This window comes from Archocentrus centrarchus, chromosome 15 (assembly GCF_007364275.1).
Source record: "Archocentrus centrarchus isolate MPI-CPG fArcCen1 chromosome 15, fArcCen1, whole genome shotgun sequence".
NCBI lineage: Eukaryota > Metazoa > Chordata > Actinopteri > Cichliformes > Cichlidae > Archocentrus > Archocentrus centrarchus.
Window position 1 is genome coordinate 16,147,648 of NC_044360.1, and position 16,384 is coordinate 16,164,031.

The 16,384-nt window shown below is 41.8% G+C and overlaps 3 protein-coding genes across 4 annotated transcripts; 2 read left to right on the forward strand and 1 right to left on the reverse strand.

The window, feature by feature from the left end:
* Positions 1-3,511: 3,511 nt before the first annotated feature.
* LOC115793426 (DNA damage-inducible transcript 4 protein-like) lies at positions 3,512-4,875 on the forward strand. The gene is made up of 2 exons (XM_030748421.1): positions 3,512-3,765; positions 4,030-4,875. The coding sequence occupies exons 1-2, from the start codon at positions 3,606-3,608 to the stop codon at positions 4,536-4,538; spliced, it is 669 nt and encodes a 222-aa protein (XP_030604281.1). The 5' UTR covers positions 3,512-3,605; the 3' UTR covers positions 4,539-4,875.
* Positions 4,876-6,453: 1,578 nt separating this feature from the next.
* On the reverse strand, positions 6,454-13,512 carry dnajb12a (DnaJ heat shock protein family (Hsp40) member B12a). 2 transcript variants are annotated; one of them, XM_030748378.1, is made up of 10 exons: positions 13,372-13,512; positions 13,063-13,261; positions 12,523-12,700; positions 10,766-10,911; positions 10,509-10,679; positions 9,037-9,116; positions 8,825-8,934; positions 8,561-8,733; positions 7,632-7,775; positions 6,454-7,028 (listed from the first exon to the last, which is right to left on the reverse strand). In XM_030748378.1, the coding sequence occupies exons 2-9, from the start codon at positions 13,193-13,195 to the stop codon at positions 7,654-7,656; spliced, it is 1,113 nt and encodes a 370-aa protein (XP_030604238.1). In that variant the 5' UTR covers positions 13,196-13,261; positions 13,372-13,512; the 3' UTR covers positions 6,454-7,028; positions 7,632-7,653. The 2 variants fall into 2 exon arrangements, with proteins under 2 accessions (XP_030604238.1, XP_030604237.1); XM_030748377.1 differs by lacking the exon at positions 13,372-13,512 and having other exon boundaries at positions 13,063-13,318.
* On the forward strand, positions 13,404-15,919 carry trmt2b (tRNA methyltransferase 2B). Its single transcript, XM_030748375.1, has 2 exons — positions 13,404-14,277; positions 14,855-15,919. Exons 1-2 carry the CDS (start codon positions 13,423-13,425, stop codon positions 15,473-15,475), a joined length of 1,476 nt encoding a protein of 491 aa, XP_030604235.1. The 5' UTR covers positions 13,404-13,422; the 3' UTR covers positions 15,476-15,919.
* Positions 15,920-16,384: the final 465 nt, after the last annotated feature.

A 16,384-nucleotide genomic window follows, 5' to 3' on the forward strand; every position in this document is an offset into this window, starting at 1 on the left:
ATTAGTCAGCTACTGAAAGCTTTTTCTGTTTGACCTTTTCTTGTCCACTACTGTTAAATCTTTACTAACAAGCCCCCCCCCCCCCCCCCCCCCCCCCCCCCCGCCTTCTCTTTGCTCTGAAGGCATGCCCAGGCATGCCATTTGTTAGTCAGCTAAACTAAAACCTGAAACTAGGCGTGAAAAAAAAATTATTTGTTCATTGAAATAAAAATATAAGGTAGATTTTTGGAAAAGAAAAAAAAAAGTTTGTGCTCACGAAACTATATGGAAATAAAGACGAAGAGAAAAAGTTTTAGTCTTAGTGAGGTCAAATGTGTCAACACAACTAGCAACAGGAGGCTTTCGCATGAATTTTATGAGACTGGGAAGCCTACGTGACTGTGAGCCAACTGCCTTGACACAGTTTTGCATTTGAATTGCAAAACTGTACTTCTGATTGCTTGCTCAGGGCAGATATCAATCTTAATTGGCTATTGTGATTTTTTTTTTTTTTTTAAAGGACTAAAACGACCTTCTAAACTAAACAATTAAAATATAAATTGAACATTTTCAAACAACAAAAACTAACAAGCAAATTCACTCTGCAAACCAAGTGAAACTGCACACACGGCAGGCGTTTCTCAGCACTCACGCAGCAGTAACGTCATGATGACTAAACCTCCTGGAAGTGTGAGTTACTGCTATAGTAATGACGAGGTCAACAATGGGTTTATTCCCACTTGTTGCAACACTATCTGGGCTTTCTGACATTACAGATACCAAACCAAAGCAGACGTTTGTAGGTTTGTGCCACAAGGAGGGCTGAAAGCCCGTTTTATCGTCATGACCTGTAAGAAAGACTTTTTCTGATAAACTGAATTAAATGTAAACTGTTTTGCAGTTATCATTTCCTAAATGTACATTTCAGCTGTCAATTTGAGCTTTATTACTTACATCCCAGAATGGGATGTAGACCTACTCATTCAAAGAAAGAAAGAAATAAAAAGTCATGACAAAGGGACAAACAAACTTAAGTCTTTTGGTTGGAGAGCAAACGCCAGCTGTTGTAAACAGGACTGGAATAATTTGCAGTGGTGGGAGATGGTAGGGTATACCTTTAAGCCAGAGTTGAGGCAGACTTTTCTAAACTTCTCTGAGAATAACACACTTTTTTCTGTCATTTATTAAAGCATTGAAATGAACAACATGGCCATGTAGCTATACCACCACTGTGTCACAAAAGTTTATCGATGAAACAATTAACATTTAAAAAGGAAAAAGGAAAAACAAACATGAAAATCAAGCTCTTACTCTTTTTTTTTTTTTTTTTGCTATTTAGGAGGACAAGGAGGGTCACATAAATTTACATTTACATGTACTCAATCCTTTGGATGAATAGAAGCAGAAACCAGGGATTAAAAGCTAGATTACTGCAGCCCCAATTCCAAAAAAGCTGAGAGAATGAAAATTCAAATCTCATTAATAATAAATCACAGAAAACATATCATGAGAATCATGGGGCTTATTTTGAATTTAATGGCAGCAACATATCTCACAAAAAGACGGGACAGGACAATGTTTACCACTGTGTACCACCCTGGCTGAGAACTGAGGAAACCAGCTGCTGGACATTTGGGAGAGGAATGTTGTCCCATCCTTGTCTGATATAGGATTCTAGCTGCTCAACAGTCCAGTGTCTGCTTTGTTGTATTTTTGTCATATTGGATTGCGGGGGGCGAGGGGGGGGGGGGCAGTTCAGCACCTGGACGCCATGGTGTTGCAACAGTGTGCAGTTTAATGTTGTCTTGTTGAAATATTCAAGGATTTCCCTGAAAAGGCGTCGTCTGGATGGGAACATATGTTGATCTAAAGCCAGCGTACACCTTTCAGCACTGATGGAGGCTTTCCAGATGCGCAAGCTGCCACTACCATAGACACTAAAGCACCACCACACCATCAGAGACGCAGGTTTTTGAACTGAGCATTGATAACAAGCCAGATGGTCCCTCTCCTCTTCAGTTCAGAGGACACAATGGTCAAGTTTTCCAAAAAAGAATTTCAAATTTAGATTCATATGTCCACAGAACAGTCTTCCACTTTGCATCAGTCCATTTTAAATGAGCTTTGACTCAGAGAAGACAGCAGTGTTTCTCAATCACGTTAGCATACGACTATCGTCTCTGCACTATAGAGCTTTAACCTGCATTTATGGGCAGTGCAGCAATGTGTTGACATACAGTGATTTCTGGAAGTGTTCCTGAGCCCGTGCTCACGCCTGTTTTTAATGCAGTGCCATCCGAGGGCCCGAATATCACAGGCATCCAAATGCTGAGTTCCCGTGCGCACAGAGATTTGTCCAGACTCTCTGAATCTTTTGATGACATTATGTGCTGCAGATTTTGAGATATTCACAGTCATCATTTTACATTTATGAACATTGTTCTGAGATTGTTCCACAATTTGTAGAGGCAGCCTTTTGCAGATTGGTGAACCTCTGTCCAGCTTTACTTCTGAGAAACTCATCCTCTCTTAGGTGCTCTTTTAATACCCAGTCTGTTACTGACTTGTTGCCAATTAATGTAATTAGTTGAAAATGTTGATCCACTTGTTTCCTTTTTGTACCATTTACTTTTCTAGCTTTTTTGTCGCCCCATCCTAACTTTTTGGAGTTGAGTTTTTCATGAAATGTCTCAATGTAAACATTTGATGTGTTTTATTGTGAGCAAAATATGGGTTTAGGAGGTTTGCAAATCATTATATTCTATTTTTATTTACATTTACACAGTGTCCCAACTTTATTGGAACTGGGTTTGTATATCACTGGACTAAAAACTTTTCAGTAGTAATATAAAAGAAAAAGGAGGATGGAAGTAGGCTGTGCCCCAAATCCATAAAGTGATAACATCTACTTTTTTACCGACTAGGCTTATTTCATGTCTGAAAAACTGGTTGTAAAAGTTTAGCTTGAGTCTAGGTTTGCTCCTCCAGAAGAGACCTTTCAGCTTTTGCAAATCCTCCCTCGGAAGCATTGTTTAAAACAAAAGCAGTAAAGGTAATGGTCAGCACTCTTTCTGACCATTTGACGGAAGCAAAAACGAGGTCTACGTGCGAGACGTGTCCCAAATGCCATTCACAGGGATTGATCTTCAGTAATTGTATAGTCATAGTCTTTTCCTCAGGGCTTTCTTGTGTAAATCCTGGTGCGCGTGTGTTTTATTACTGCGATTATTGGTGGTTTAGTTGGGAATCTCGCAATTATCAGTCAAATTATTTATAAACAAAATAAGAAAAAGAGTCGAAACACCAGAAACTTCTGCCTGCGTGCGGGATGGGGGTCGGGCTATTGCTGCAATACCGGCCGAGGGGGCTTGCCTCATCATCCACGGGTTCGTCGATGTTACCAGGCAAGGCAGAATGCTGAGGACGTGAGCTGAATCCTCATTGGTGGAAAAAATATGGTGGGCGGGGTGTTCTTTTGGTGGGTATTTAAGGCTTTGTTCCATTGTTGCAGACCGTCTTCCAGCTGGTCTGGTTCAGGAGACGTGGCCGCCATCTGAGGATACCATAGCACTTTTTTTTTTTTTGGTTTTTGCCATCGGGTCACTTTATTATTTTTTGCTTTAAGGATGTCTTGCAATCAGTCTCTGGACGGTAGTTTTCCTCCGTCTCCAGCGGAGGACAGGGGCTCACAGCGGCTGTCCTGGAGCAGTCTGCTTCAGAAGCTGACTGAGCTGAAGGGACACAATCTGAGAGTGACAGAAGATCAGTACTGCAGGAGTGAAAGTGGTAAGTGTCAGAGAAAAGTCTGTCATTTGCTTGAACTAATAATATCTAAGATATATTGCATATGTATATATTTTGGATTGTTCAAATCCATTATGAAAAGAGAGCCAGAAGAAGAAAGAATATACTCTCTAAGTACAAAGAGAAAGATGGTTTTCTGTCTTTCTTCCACCTTGTTTAATGACCAGAAAACTGCATCAAAGATTTTATCTGACTCATGCTCTGCTATATATTTCACACTAACCTGTAGCTGCTCCTTTGTTTCAGGATCTATGACAGATCTGTCAGAGTTAGACATCAGCTCCTTCTGCTATCCTCTGGAGGAGACCTTGGCTGCAGATGTTGTGACAGCCATTGCACAGAGTCTCAGTGATGCATCGCACACCAGCTTGGATTGCTCCAAACTCATCCTTCCCGACTGTCTGCTACATAATATCAGCCAAGAGCTGCTCCACTTGGCTGCCATAGAGCCTTGTGGCCTTAAGGGAGCGCTCATTGACCTGTGCGTGGACATGGGGGAACAGGACTCCCCATGTACTGTGGACCAAATAGCAGTAGATCCATCCTTGGTCCCAACTTTCCATGTGACACTGGTGATGAGGGTTGAGTCCAGTGGACTGTGGCCAAAAGTTCAGAAGCTCTTCAAAAGTAGCAAGCCAGCGCCGACTTCGGCGATGTCTCCAAAGCACCACAACACCCTGAAGCTGAGCACAAGTTTCAGGGCTATCAAGAGGAAACTGTACAGTTCAGCAGCGCTGCTGGTTGAGGAGTGCTGATCACTGAGCACTCCTATCCCTGATAAGCTGAACTCTAAAGAAACTGTAACGAGGCTGCTGGGTTATGCATAGTCTTAACAAAAGCACTGGTGAGAAGAAGCAACAGTCACCTGTCTGTGATGATGTATGACGGGGTTAATACTGAACCACCTTCGTCTCATAGCAGCTACTCATGTGGGTGCAGTGAAGATTAGTGTTTGCACATGGGTCAGTTTCATTCCTATGAATGTGAAGCCACACCTGTAAGGGAATGCCTTATGTATGTGATATTTGAATATACCAACTAACACTCGTTTTGTATTTTTTACATGAGAGAATAAATTATTTTTTTAATTCATTTTCTGTGTGAGATTTTTTTTCTTGCTGTGTCCCATATCCACACAAATCCTCACATGGTATGTACTATAGGGGTGAGAGAGAACACTGAAGCGGAAATATATTAGCTTTTTCTTATTCTTATTAATCAAATATGCTGCTGTATAAACTGATTCGTCCACCACTTTGACTTAGAGTAGTTTGTACCTAATGACTCAACATGGAGTCATGACTTACTATTAATGAATGAACCAACTCTTGTTGTCACACACTGTAATATAGACGACTGCAGAGTCTATAGCGCTAACTTTGAGCAATAGTTCTCCAGGCTTTCTGAAGGTCTTTCAAAGTTGTTTGCTCAGATTTGTGTCCACATACAATATTTAACAAAAACGCAAAAAAATGTATAGATGTGGATAGATTCTACCTCAAATAAATAGGCATGACATGTGGTTAGCACTGTTGCCACACAGCAAGAAGGTCCTGGGTTAAAATCCACCTTGGCCCAGACATTTCTGTGGAGTTTGCATGTTCTGCCCATGTTTGAGTGGGTTTCCTTCTCAGACTCCAGTTTCCTCCCACAGTCCAAAGACATCCAGTTAGTGGGGTTAGGGTAATTGGTGATTCTAAATTGGCCCTGGATGTGAGTGTGAATGGTTGTCTGTCTCTGTGTGACCTGTCCAGGATGAACCCTGCCCCTCACCCTATGACAGCTGGGATAGGCTCCAGCCAGAAAAGTGTAAAACTGCAGCAGAATACGTGATGATTCACACGAACGGGTGCATCACAGAGCAGATGCGTCACTTTCATACTTTTCCCACACGTGAGAAGTTTGCCTTCAGGCCTTCCAACCCTCAAAAAAAAAAGCTTAGGAACTGTAAACACATAGAAAGAACAAACCACACTTGTTTCCAAACCTAACCAAAGTACAACTGAAAAAGAATATTGTGAAAAAGAAGTCTAAAATAAGTCAGTGACAACCTATTTTTGTTTTAAAAACACACAAACCCCTAGTTTCCCAGATGAAACTCATCCATTCATCAACTACAAGCAGCTCAATGCAACTGACTCCTGAACGCCTTTTAAAATCCAGCTTTTAAGTGTTTCTGTAGCTTTGAAGGCAAAGTTTTCCCACCACTGTCTTCTCCCCCAAAGTCAAAGATATGACCTACAAACAATATGATTGGTCAGTTGCAATGACTGTCCTGGATTTACAATATGTAATCACAGGAACACCACCAAACACCAAAATGGGGATACCGGATGCACCTGATATTGTGATTCTATTGTGTCCTCTCACCCCATATCTACTACATACACTGTACAACACAATTTAAACACTTAGTACACAAAGTCCAACAGGAATATCAAAACTGTAAGATTGGAGATTCCCATTTCCTGTGAACGCTGCATTTAGACACACTCAGAAACCCTCTTTTATTCCCTCATTTGCTAGATTGTGAACACACTATAAACTAAAAACATGCTTCAAGAGTGTCAAGTCTGGATTTGGGACACAAAGACTGACTTGTTACAGAAGCACATTAGTGTGTGTGAGAACAGAAAATATACACCAGTCAATCATTGGACAGTTTTAATTCAAAGAAACTTTTATACAATTTTAGCATGTTAATTTAATAAATATGGTTTACTTTCATTTGTGCAATAGTTTTCAGTAATTATGATCCAACAGGCTACAAGCAAATCCACTTAACATCGTAAATGACTTCAATAACCCCTGCACTGTTAAAAGTAAAATGAATATTTACATTGGTAAAACTACAAAAATTACACGCTTTCCTTGTGAGTGGCTCAGACATCTGTCTATGAGAAGGCCATCAGGTTTCTCAAAATATTTAAGGAAAAGAAAACAATTGGGACAGAAGAAGCTAATCTTAGCAGCTTTGTGTACCGACAACAATGCTCTTACTTTCCAGCTGACTCGCACCACTGTAAAGACTCGAGTAAGACAATGTCAGCAGTGAACTCAAAGCTTCTCACAGTTCTACAGGAAGTCAATCTACATCGAGGTGCTGCAGAGAGGTTCCCTGATGAGGTCTGCTGCCCACTACACGTAAGGCATTTTTTGATTCTCTTGGTTTTGCTGCAGAAATGTGGTCAAATTTGAGTGGGCTCCGACCGATTTCTTCTAATTAGATTCAAGTACTGACGAACCTGAGAGGAAAAAAACAAAAAAACAAAAAAGACAGTTTATTACACCCATTCCTTTTCATAAGATTGTGTTTCTATATTTAAGTTACTTGGAAATATTGCTCATCATCACTCTCACTTGGTAATGTTCACCATCAGTGAAACAGCTACAAAAAGAAAGTGTTTATACAAATGATTTTGTATGTTTTAACCAAACCAACTGCTGTTACCTTACACAACTGATCACTTCTTTGCTGGAATGTAGTTCCTACTTTAAAGTAGGAAAGTTAACTTATAGGGATGTTGGTGCAGTTAAAGTGCTTGTAGGAAATGGACACCTGACTCTTGACCCTCTGGTGTCAATCGCTGACACAGCTGCATTATCACACCATGCAAAAAAAAAAAATTTAAATAAATAAATAAAATAAATAAAAGCATATTCACTGATGGCTGTACTATATTAAAATATATGAAAAACGGCAGCCTGGATGTCTGGAATAATGGAGGATGTGTGTAATCTCTATAGATGGTCGGATAAAACATGCAGCACTGAATTCTTAATAGCTCCTATATAGCATCCTGTAGCACTCATACTGTATGCCACACTCTGTGGATGTAGCAGCGTACCCATATGTATGGAAGTATTTTTCTAGCCATCCAATATGACCTGAATCTCAGATAGTCTGGAACAGCTTGGAGTCCCCATCCTCTGTGCTCTTTGGTACAACTCAGAATCCCCAAAGTAACGAGCACGATACAGTAAGCCTTCCTCTGGAAGTAAAGGAGAAAATATATTAGTACAATTTACATAAGCTTGTATTAAAAAAAAAAAAAAAAAAAAAAATCAGCCAGAATAAGGGTCAAACATAGTACAAAGGATGGATTTTGAATGCTGGTTTTAAGTGCCTCAAACCTGCATTCTATTAAATGGCCAGCAGGGGGAGCTACTTCCAGCTTTGGATCCCCTTCTCTGTCACCCCAGCAAACCTTTTTCTGAGGACATTATCGCCTCAGTTGCTAGCTTGAGGTCTTATTGAATAAAATATGAAGTTCATTTTGTAAATTATGGTCCCATTAGGAGTCAGAAAGGAGGATTATTCAGAGTCATGCGGAGTCCTCGTTTTCACAAACACTTGTGCCTGTTTTCGCAACACCAAGAGAACAATAGCAGCTCAAGGCTGCAAAACAGGAATCCTCTAACCTCTGGGTGGTGTTACAGTGGCTACATCTATTTTTTATACTGGTGTTAAATTGCTCGATTGGAAGCTGTTTTAAAGGACTTGGGTCTGATGATGCAGGAATGCATCAAACCAGCTCAAGGTGACATAAAAGAGTCAGTGAACAAAAGATTAACAGGAAAGAATAGCTGTTCATCTTTAAAGCCAATTTTGAAAAAAAAAAAATGCAATTTCATCCTACAAATGTAAATTTTTCTGGCTTTCTTATTGTCTTGAGTCAGACCACTCAAAAAACAATTACTCAAATATTTAAACTCAAGGCAATGTATAACTGTGAATAATAATATAGTTAATGCAGTCATTCTGCTGTAAACTCACTCTGCTGCTTCTCCTTCCAGCAGTTGTTTCTCAGATTAGAGATGTAGTCCTCTTCTACACTTCTCTCAACATTCTTCAGCATATTTCCAGAATATTCCTCATTGAAACGGTCTCCCACATAAAAAGGCACCTTCAGGCTTGATGTATGCCTTTTGTGGATGTGTCCTGCTGACCTGATAAAGAAAAGATGCAACCGAGAGTGTGACAAATGGTCAGACACACTCGTACAACCTCATGAAGCTCATTAAACACTGAACCACTTACGGGCGGTAGCTAAGGCTGTAAGGAGGCTGAGTGACCATCATCTGGCTGAGAGCTGAAACAATGATGAGAATGAGGATGGGCATCAGCTGGACAAACAGAGCCAGACCTCCCTGTGAAAAGAGAATAAAAAGAATAGTGTTACCCACAGATCAAACATTAAATCAGCTAGTATAAAAATAATGTGTATTGAATGTTTTACAGACAAGACTTACATCTCTCTGTTGTTCTCGTCTTTCTTGCCTATTATGCTGTGCAAAGTGCATTCTTCCATTTCTGTAAACGTGTACATTACCTGAAAAATTGGAAAATTCAGATTACAAAACTGTGCTTCTTAGACATGTGAAATCAAGACCAAAACATACTCAATTTTTTGCCCACTCTGCTCAACCAGATACAAGGATGGAAAAAAAAAAATTGGTCCTTGAACCATGTAATTTGGTGAAACCGCTCTGATGTTCAGGTTGCATTTGGTAATTATACTGCAGCACAACATGTGCAGCAATTACAGAGAAAGTCAGAGTAAGCATCTCTTGAGCAATCGACTACTACGTCACTGAACGTTACAGATGAGCCAACCATATTTATGGAGAAATTATGGTTCAGTGGTGGCAGCATGTTGGCAGTCTGTGGGCTGCTATGGGCAGCCTGTCTAACTGCAGAGAGCGTTTGTTGTCAGATGGGGTCAGCTGTCAAAAATAAGTGGTACAACTGGTCTGTAGGACACTCATTTGTGTTCTTGTTGGTATGTCAACTAGCTGCAGAGAAGAGTGAAACTGTAACACACAAAGAGCTGAAGTAAAATCAAGTGTTAAAAAAATGAAAGTGTCCGCTGCAGCAATTGTCTGTGCTTTTAATATACACACATTTTAGCCCCCCCCCCCCCCCCCCCCCCCCCCCCCCCCCACCCACCACCCCACACACACACAAACTTCTTTCCCATCCTTTTTTGTGACCTCTGCTGTCCCTGCCTTCCCTATTCCAGCCCACTTGTCAACCATTCAGCACTCGACTGACGCACAATGTCGAGCAATGTGCAGCTGGGGCTTTGGAGGACTGCATGGGAACACGTTTGTGTTGGTTGAAAACCAACACAAACGTGTGTGTGTTGGTTGAAAACCCCTCACTGTAGGCAAATACAATCGTCATGCCATAAATTAAGCATAAGTCAAAACTTTTCACATGCTCATAAAATGCAAATGATAAAGCAGTGGTGCTACAAAGGTGTGTCCAGCTTTGTTTGTGCTAGCATCAACCTGCCATGTTTTGCTTGTGGAGGATGAAAATGATGCAGGGTCAACAAATGAGTCGATTCATAAGGTAAGCTAAAGCGTACGTTCTACCTCACGGCCTCCATACAGACAAAGTTTGCTGGTAGGGACCGGCAATGGTAATGGCTATTGCCAAGAGGCTTTGAAACCTTTCCATTCAGCAAATTTCTAACACATGTAAGTAACTTAAACCAGCTGAACAGCCTGGCAGGTTTTCAGATTACCTTTCTGAATGCAGAAAGATAATCTGAAAACCTGCTTTGTAAAACTGACAGATGTGTGACAAGATTATGTATTAGGACTATTAATACCCACCAAAAGAGTCTTATGTTGCGCAGAATTGGTAAGATATCTGGCTTGTTTCAACAAGCCAGATATCTTACTGACACTTCATTCTTCATTTGAGTTCTACTTACTTGTTGGAAAGCCTCCACCGAAGAACATGTTAAAGAGGTCTTCAGGTGAGATATCTGCTTCAAACTCATGATGATGTCTGTGTCTGCTCGGGTGCGTTCTCTCCTCTCCATATTGGTCATACTGCCTTCGTTTGTCAGCGTTACTCAGAACAGCATATGCATTACCAATAGCTGCAAGACACATGGAAAATCCCCATCATTACACACTTTCTAAGTCTTTTTTTCCATGTCTTTTCCATAAATAACTTTTAATTTACCTTTAAATGCCTCTGTGGCTCCTGGTGCATGATTTTTATCTGGGTGAAATTTCAGAGCGAGCTTTCTGTAAGCTTTTTTAAGGTCCTCCTCAGAGGCAGTCTTTTCCACTCCTAGGATCTGATAGTAATCTTTACAGCTCTTAATCCTGCAGTTAAAACAAACACACACATTATACAGTTACAGCTACTTTTAAAGACACAAGTAATGACAAGTATGAGGCAACCATATGATAAGTCTCAAATGATCAAAAACATAGTAAGTAATCTAGTATACAAGTGCAATTCCTGACATTGCGTATTGGCCCGATACTTTTATCGGTTCTCTTATTGATTCCTGATCAATTATGTGCAGGGGGGAAAAAAAGTAGGCCCACACAAGTTTTCAGCATCCAGTGCAGAGACAGAAAAAAAAAAAAAAGGCTTGCACATGACTTGGGTATGCAAGAGGAAAAAAAAAAGGCACTGCCATCAGTTTGACGTTACTGTTTTGCAACTGTCACAAAAACATATCAGCTCTGATAAAAGGAACCGATAAGCTTGGACACATACGATTAAAATGGATTAGACAATGTGGTCATCACAACCCAGTAGTAATGATGTCTTGTCATCATCCTAAACCTAAACCTGTTGACCTAATGGTCAATGAAATCTATTGGACTGAATAATGTATGACATACAGTTACCAGACACTTTATTAGGTACACCTTAATGCTACTGGGTTGAACCCCTTTTTGACTTCAGAACTGCTTTAATTCTTCATGGCATAGATTCAGCAAGGTGCTGGAAACATTGCCATAGTTGCTGCATTGCATTGAGATCTGGTGACTGTGGAGGCAACTTGAGTACAATGAACCAATGTGAGATGATGTGAACTTTGTGACATGGTGTGTTGTCCTGCTGAAAGCAGCCATCAGAAAATGGGTACATAATACAATGGACGTGGTCATCAACAATACTCAGGTAGGTGGCCCAAGGGGCCCAAATGTGTGCCAAGAAAATAGCCTCCACAAAATTACACCACAATGAGCAGCCTGAACTGTTGATACAAGGCAGGCTGAATCCATGCTTTCGTGCAGTTTATGCCAAATTCTGACCTTACTATCCAAACACTGAGATTCATCAGACCAAACAATGTTTTCCCAATTTTCTCCTGTCCAATTCTGGTGAGCCTGTGTGACTCTCAGCCTCGATTTCCTGTTCTTAGCTGACAGGAGTAGCAGCTGGTGTGGTGTTCTGCTGCTGTAGCCCATCTGCTTCAAGGTTCGACATGTTCTGAACTTAGAAATGCTCTTCTGTATACCTTGGTTGTAACAAGTGGTTATTTGGCTATTGTTGCCTCGCTATAAGCTGGAAGAAGTCTAGTCGTTCTGTCATACTCAAGCTCAGAGGATCAGCAGTTTTTGAAATACTCAAATCAGCTTGTCTGACACCAACAACTGTGCTATGTACAAAGTCACTTAAATCACCTTACTTCCCCATTCTCATGCTGTTTGAACTGCAACATGTCGTCTCGACCAGGTCTACGTGCCTAAATGTATAAATTCGCTACTATGTGACTGGCTAATGACATTCTTGGTTTTACCAGCAGTTGAACACGTGTACCTAATAAAGTGGCCTGACAGCGTATATTCAATATAATCACAAGACTGACTTTTTGAAACACGCGTAGTAACATTATTTTTAATCAACATCACCCAGTTCTACCCAGCACTAGAACATTTTAGCTGCAACAAAGGAGCACATAAACATGCACTGACTTTTTAACGGCCTCCAGCTGCTCGGCTGTGTAGGACTTTCCCGAGTCCGTAGTTGCTTGTGCGGACACATCAGGCTCCTCTCTGCAGCCGCGGTGTCTCATAGCGGGTCCTTCTCCATTCACATGACTGCCACTCTCGTCTGGAGGCTTCCCATTCTGCGCTAACGACTCCAATAAGTCTATAAAAAGAGAGGAGACATATTAGCGACGGCTGCCACCTGAGTTCACGTTTCCTATTTCGTTAATCCTACCACGGCGAGCTAGTTGTTAGCACTTTAGCTGCTGGGAAGATAGTTAGCATCCTAGCTGCTAGGAAGACTGCTTTGGAAAGAATAAAACTGCCTATTCCGATTAAGCAATCATTAAGTTAAAGAAACCAAACGTATTAAGAAAACTGCGACTCGAGGGTGAAAAACTACAAATACCAGTGGCGGCTAGCAGCTGGTGTAACGTTAATGCTAGCGTTAGCTGGTTCGGTTCGGCCTACCACCTGAGATTTCAGAAAACAATTACTTCACAAACAGGCGCTTATTCGACGTACTTTTGGCTTGCTCTGTCGGAAACAGGCGTTGTGCCTTTTCTAGAAACTTCCTGGCTTTGTCCGGGTGGTTGTTAGTGATTGCATTTAGGGCTATTTTAATGCACCGCTCCGCTTCGTCCTTGTTTGAGTCCATCGCGACACAGCGGAAATGTTTACTTGCCCTGGGACGCAGGGAGACGTCGAAAGCGTCCTATCTGTCCTGTAAATAAGACGTCAGAGGAGTTATCTTGAAAGTCCAGCATGTGCTTCACCTGGTGAAGTCTTTGCTCTGCGCTTTATGTTATAATGTGCTAAAACTCTCTTACGCACGCCTCCAGCAGCAGCCTCAACCGTAATAGCAAGTTTTTGAAAAGTAAGAAAATGGCCTTGGTAGCTGTACGCAACAGGTCAGTCACGTCTGTCAAACGTGACCTTCTGTGTTGTGTGAGGAAAGCTTTTCTGCAATTGTCAGCTAATGGCTCTATTCTAACTGAGCAGGGAAACCCGCCATCAAAGAAACGCCGGAGGAAAGGTCACGAGAAAAAGCCGCCCTGCTGGACTGATAACGCGTCCTGGGAGGAGAGGCTGGCGGATGTGGTCACACCTCTGTGGCGGCTGAGTTATGATGAGCAGCTTGAGCGCAAGCAGGAGCATCAGGAAAAGATCCTATCCCAGCTCTCAGGGTATCTTTCTGGTGACTCACCTGTCGGGGATAAACTCAGTTTTCCTGTGCTGCCTATTCTGCCCTCACCGGTGAGAAATGGCTACCGAAGTAAGTCCACGTTTTCAGTCAACAGAGGAGTGGATGGCAATCCGAAGACGGTTGGATTTTACGTGGGCACTAGCAGGAAGGGGAACATCGTCTGCGTCAGCGGAGACCACCTGCTCAACATGCCACAGAAGCACAAACTGGTGGCCAGGTGCTACCAGGACTTCATCCGCCTGTCCTCACTGGAGCCCTGCCTGCTGTTCCACACCGGGGGTCACTGGAGAGAGATCACAGTGAGGACCAATGCAGAGGGTCGCACCATGGCCATCGTGTACTTTCACCCACAGAATCTCACCCCAGAAGAAGTGGCCGTTCATAAAGCTGAATTGGTGGTTTACTTCACGCAGGGCCCTGGATCGGTCTGTCAGCTGGACTCGCTGTACTTCCAAGAGAGCACCATGACTCGGTGCACCCACGAGCAGTCCCCCTACCAGCTTCTGCATGGCCAGCCACACATATATGAGGAGGTAATGCACCTCAAATTTGCAGACAACCTGAAAGAGACTTTTGGGTGCTTTCATGAATAATTGCATGTATATTATAATTCGAATTCACTGCGAAATAGGCTTATCTTATAACTCATGGCGCTCAAATTTTAAAAACATGTTTAAAAGTGTGATACTTTTATTCTGGTATTATATGCATATTTGTACAGCTCATAGATTATATTTACTCCGATAGTCAAACACAACCTAGTGGAGATGGAGAAGGTAAATTATTTGGTTACCAGCACATGTGAGTATCAGGGGAAATGAAATAGTAACCACTTGGGCTAAACAGGTACTTAATGATGACACAACAGCACTGTTCATTTTTTTTTTTTAAGAGATGGGAATTGTTAATCAAATCTAGGAATGAAATAGAAAACGTGGTTGGTTGTGAACAACCTTTTTGTGAGATGGCAAACTCCCATCCCTTGCAGCATGCTTGCATTTTGGAGTCTTGCACTGTCACTCTGGCCAAGCGAGAAAAGTGGGTAGCTACTGTTCCATGTAATTTTACCTTATGTTTGTTTTTCATTGCTGATGTCGTGTGATTTTTCAGGTGCTGGGCTTCAAGTTCCGCATCTCTGCTGACGCCTTTTTCCAGGTGAACCAGGCAGCTGCTGAAGTGCTGTATGGTACCGTGAGAGACCTGTGTGTCTCCAACAATGAGCAAGCTGGAAGACTAACGGAAACTGGTGGCACTCTTCTAGATGTGTGCTGTGGGACAGGTGCCATGGGCATCACTATTTCTCCCAGAGTGGACAGAATTATCGGTATAGAGCTCATAGAACAGGCAGTGGAAGATGCTAAACACAATGCAGCTCTCAATAATGTGTTAAACTGTGAGTTTATCCCCGGGAAGGCAGAAGTTGTGCTTCCTGGCCTTATGTCTCAGCTGAGCTTCGCAGGCAGAGGCCTTACAGTTGTGGTAAATCCTGCTCGAGCCGGCCTCCATTACAGGGTTGTCCGAGCTTTACGAAACCAACCGGCAATCCGCAGACTGGTCTACGTTTCTTGTAAACCAGACGGAGAGGCTATGAGGAATTTCAAGGAGCTTTGTTGTGATGCTGCCCCGCAGAAGAAACTCACGGGGGAGGCATTTTCTCCAACTCTGGCTGTACCTGTGGACATGTTCCCACACACACCTCATTGTGAACTGGTGCTACTTTTCGAGAGGTAGCAAATATTTTTTTGCTCAAAGGTCAACTTTGACCCCAAAATAATGGTGTGCTGTATGATGGATAGTAAAAGAAATTTTAGCAGCCTCCTACATTCATTGTTCATCCATGTGTTGGTTTGCTTAGTAAGGTGTCCTATCAGGACTCTGTGGTATGACTGCAACAAGTTGCTGTTCAGATAATTAATTAATGTGCTATTTTTTGGACTAACAATTTGATTTATAAAATATCAGAAAAATTAAGGTGTTGTCTTGTTGTTTTATAAAACCATCAGTCCTTTGATATATTCACTTTAAAATGCTGAAAACTGAGCAGCTGGCATCAGATTTAATGGACATAACTGTTTGAGCAAAAAACCCCACAAAACCTCCTTCAGTGTCCTTTTAATTGACCATCCTATACCTTTTATTAATTTTACTGGTGATGGACATTGTTGTGCTCACATTACAAGACTCTAAACAGACTAGAGTGTACAAAAGCACCTTTAAATACAGCACGCTGCCCCCCCCCCCCCCCCCCCCCAAAAAAAAAAAGTCCTTATAGAAACAAAACTTCCAACTCAGCAGCGATCCTGACAGGCTTCTGGGAAATTATCACTATTTTCAGTGGTCACCAGACTATATAAAAAGTGCATTACTAGACTCATCAGTCAGATTGGGGGGGGGGGGGGGGGGGGGGGGGGGTCACTTAAAAAGTTTGCCCCTAAACAAGGTTGGGATTTAAATTTCTACCGCCTTTGTTTGCTTGTTTCCATTTCCCAAGCTTAACTTTTCCTCAAGATCAGAACCTTAAAACAACCAAATATTTATTTGTTGTATTCATAATTTCCCTATTGTGGGATCAATAAAGTATCATTCATATTCACCGGGGGCAAAAAAGATGAAAGGAGGGAAAAAAAGTGTGATTTTTCT

Bases quoted from the DNA above. Each gene is read 5' to 3' on its own strand.
- trmt2b (XM_030748375.1), top strand. From the start codon at position 13,423: ATGGCCTTGGTAGCTGTACGCAACAGGTCAGTCACGTCTGTCAAACGT. The intron at 14,278-14,854 runs GTAATGCACCTC...GTGATTTTTCAG, and splicing joins AGCCACACATATATGAGGAG to GTGCTGGGCTTCAAGTTCCG.
- dnajb12a (XM_030748378.1), bottom strand. From the start codon at position 13,195: ATGGACTCAAACAAGGACGAAGCGGAGCGGTGCATTAAAATAGCCCTA. The intron at 10,912-12,522 runs GTCAGTGCATGT...TTTTAACTGCAG, and splicing joins CAGCTGGAGGCCGTTAAAAA to GATTAAGAGCTGTAAAGATT. The intron at 7,776-8,560 runs GTGAGTTTACAG...CTTTACTTCCAG, and splicing joins CTGGAAGGAGAAGCAGCAGA to AGGAAGGCTTACTGTATCGT.
- LOC115793426 (XM_030748421.1), top strand. From the start codon at position 3,606: ATGTCTTGCAATCAGTCTCTGGACGGTAGTTTTCCTCCGTCTCCAGCG. The intron at 3,766-4,029 runs GTAAGTGTCAGA...CCTTTGTTTCAG, and splicing joins GTACTGCAGGAGTGAAAGTG to GATCTATGACAGATCTGTCA.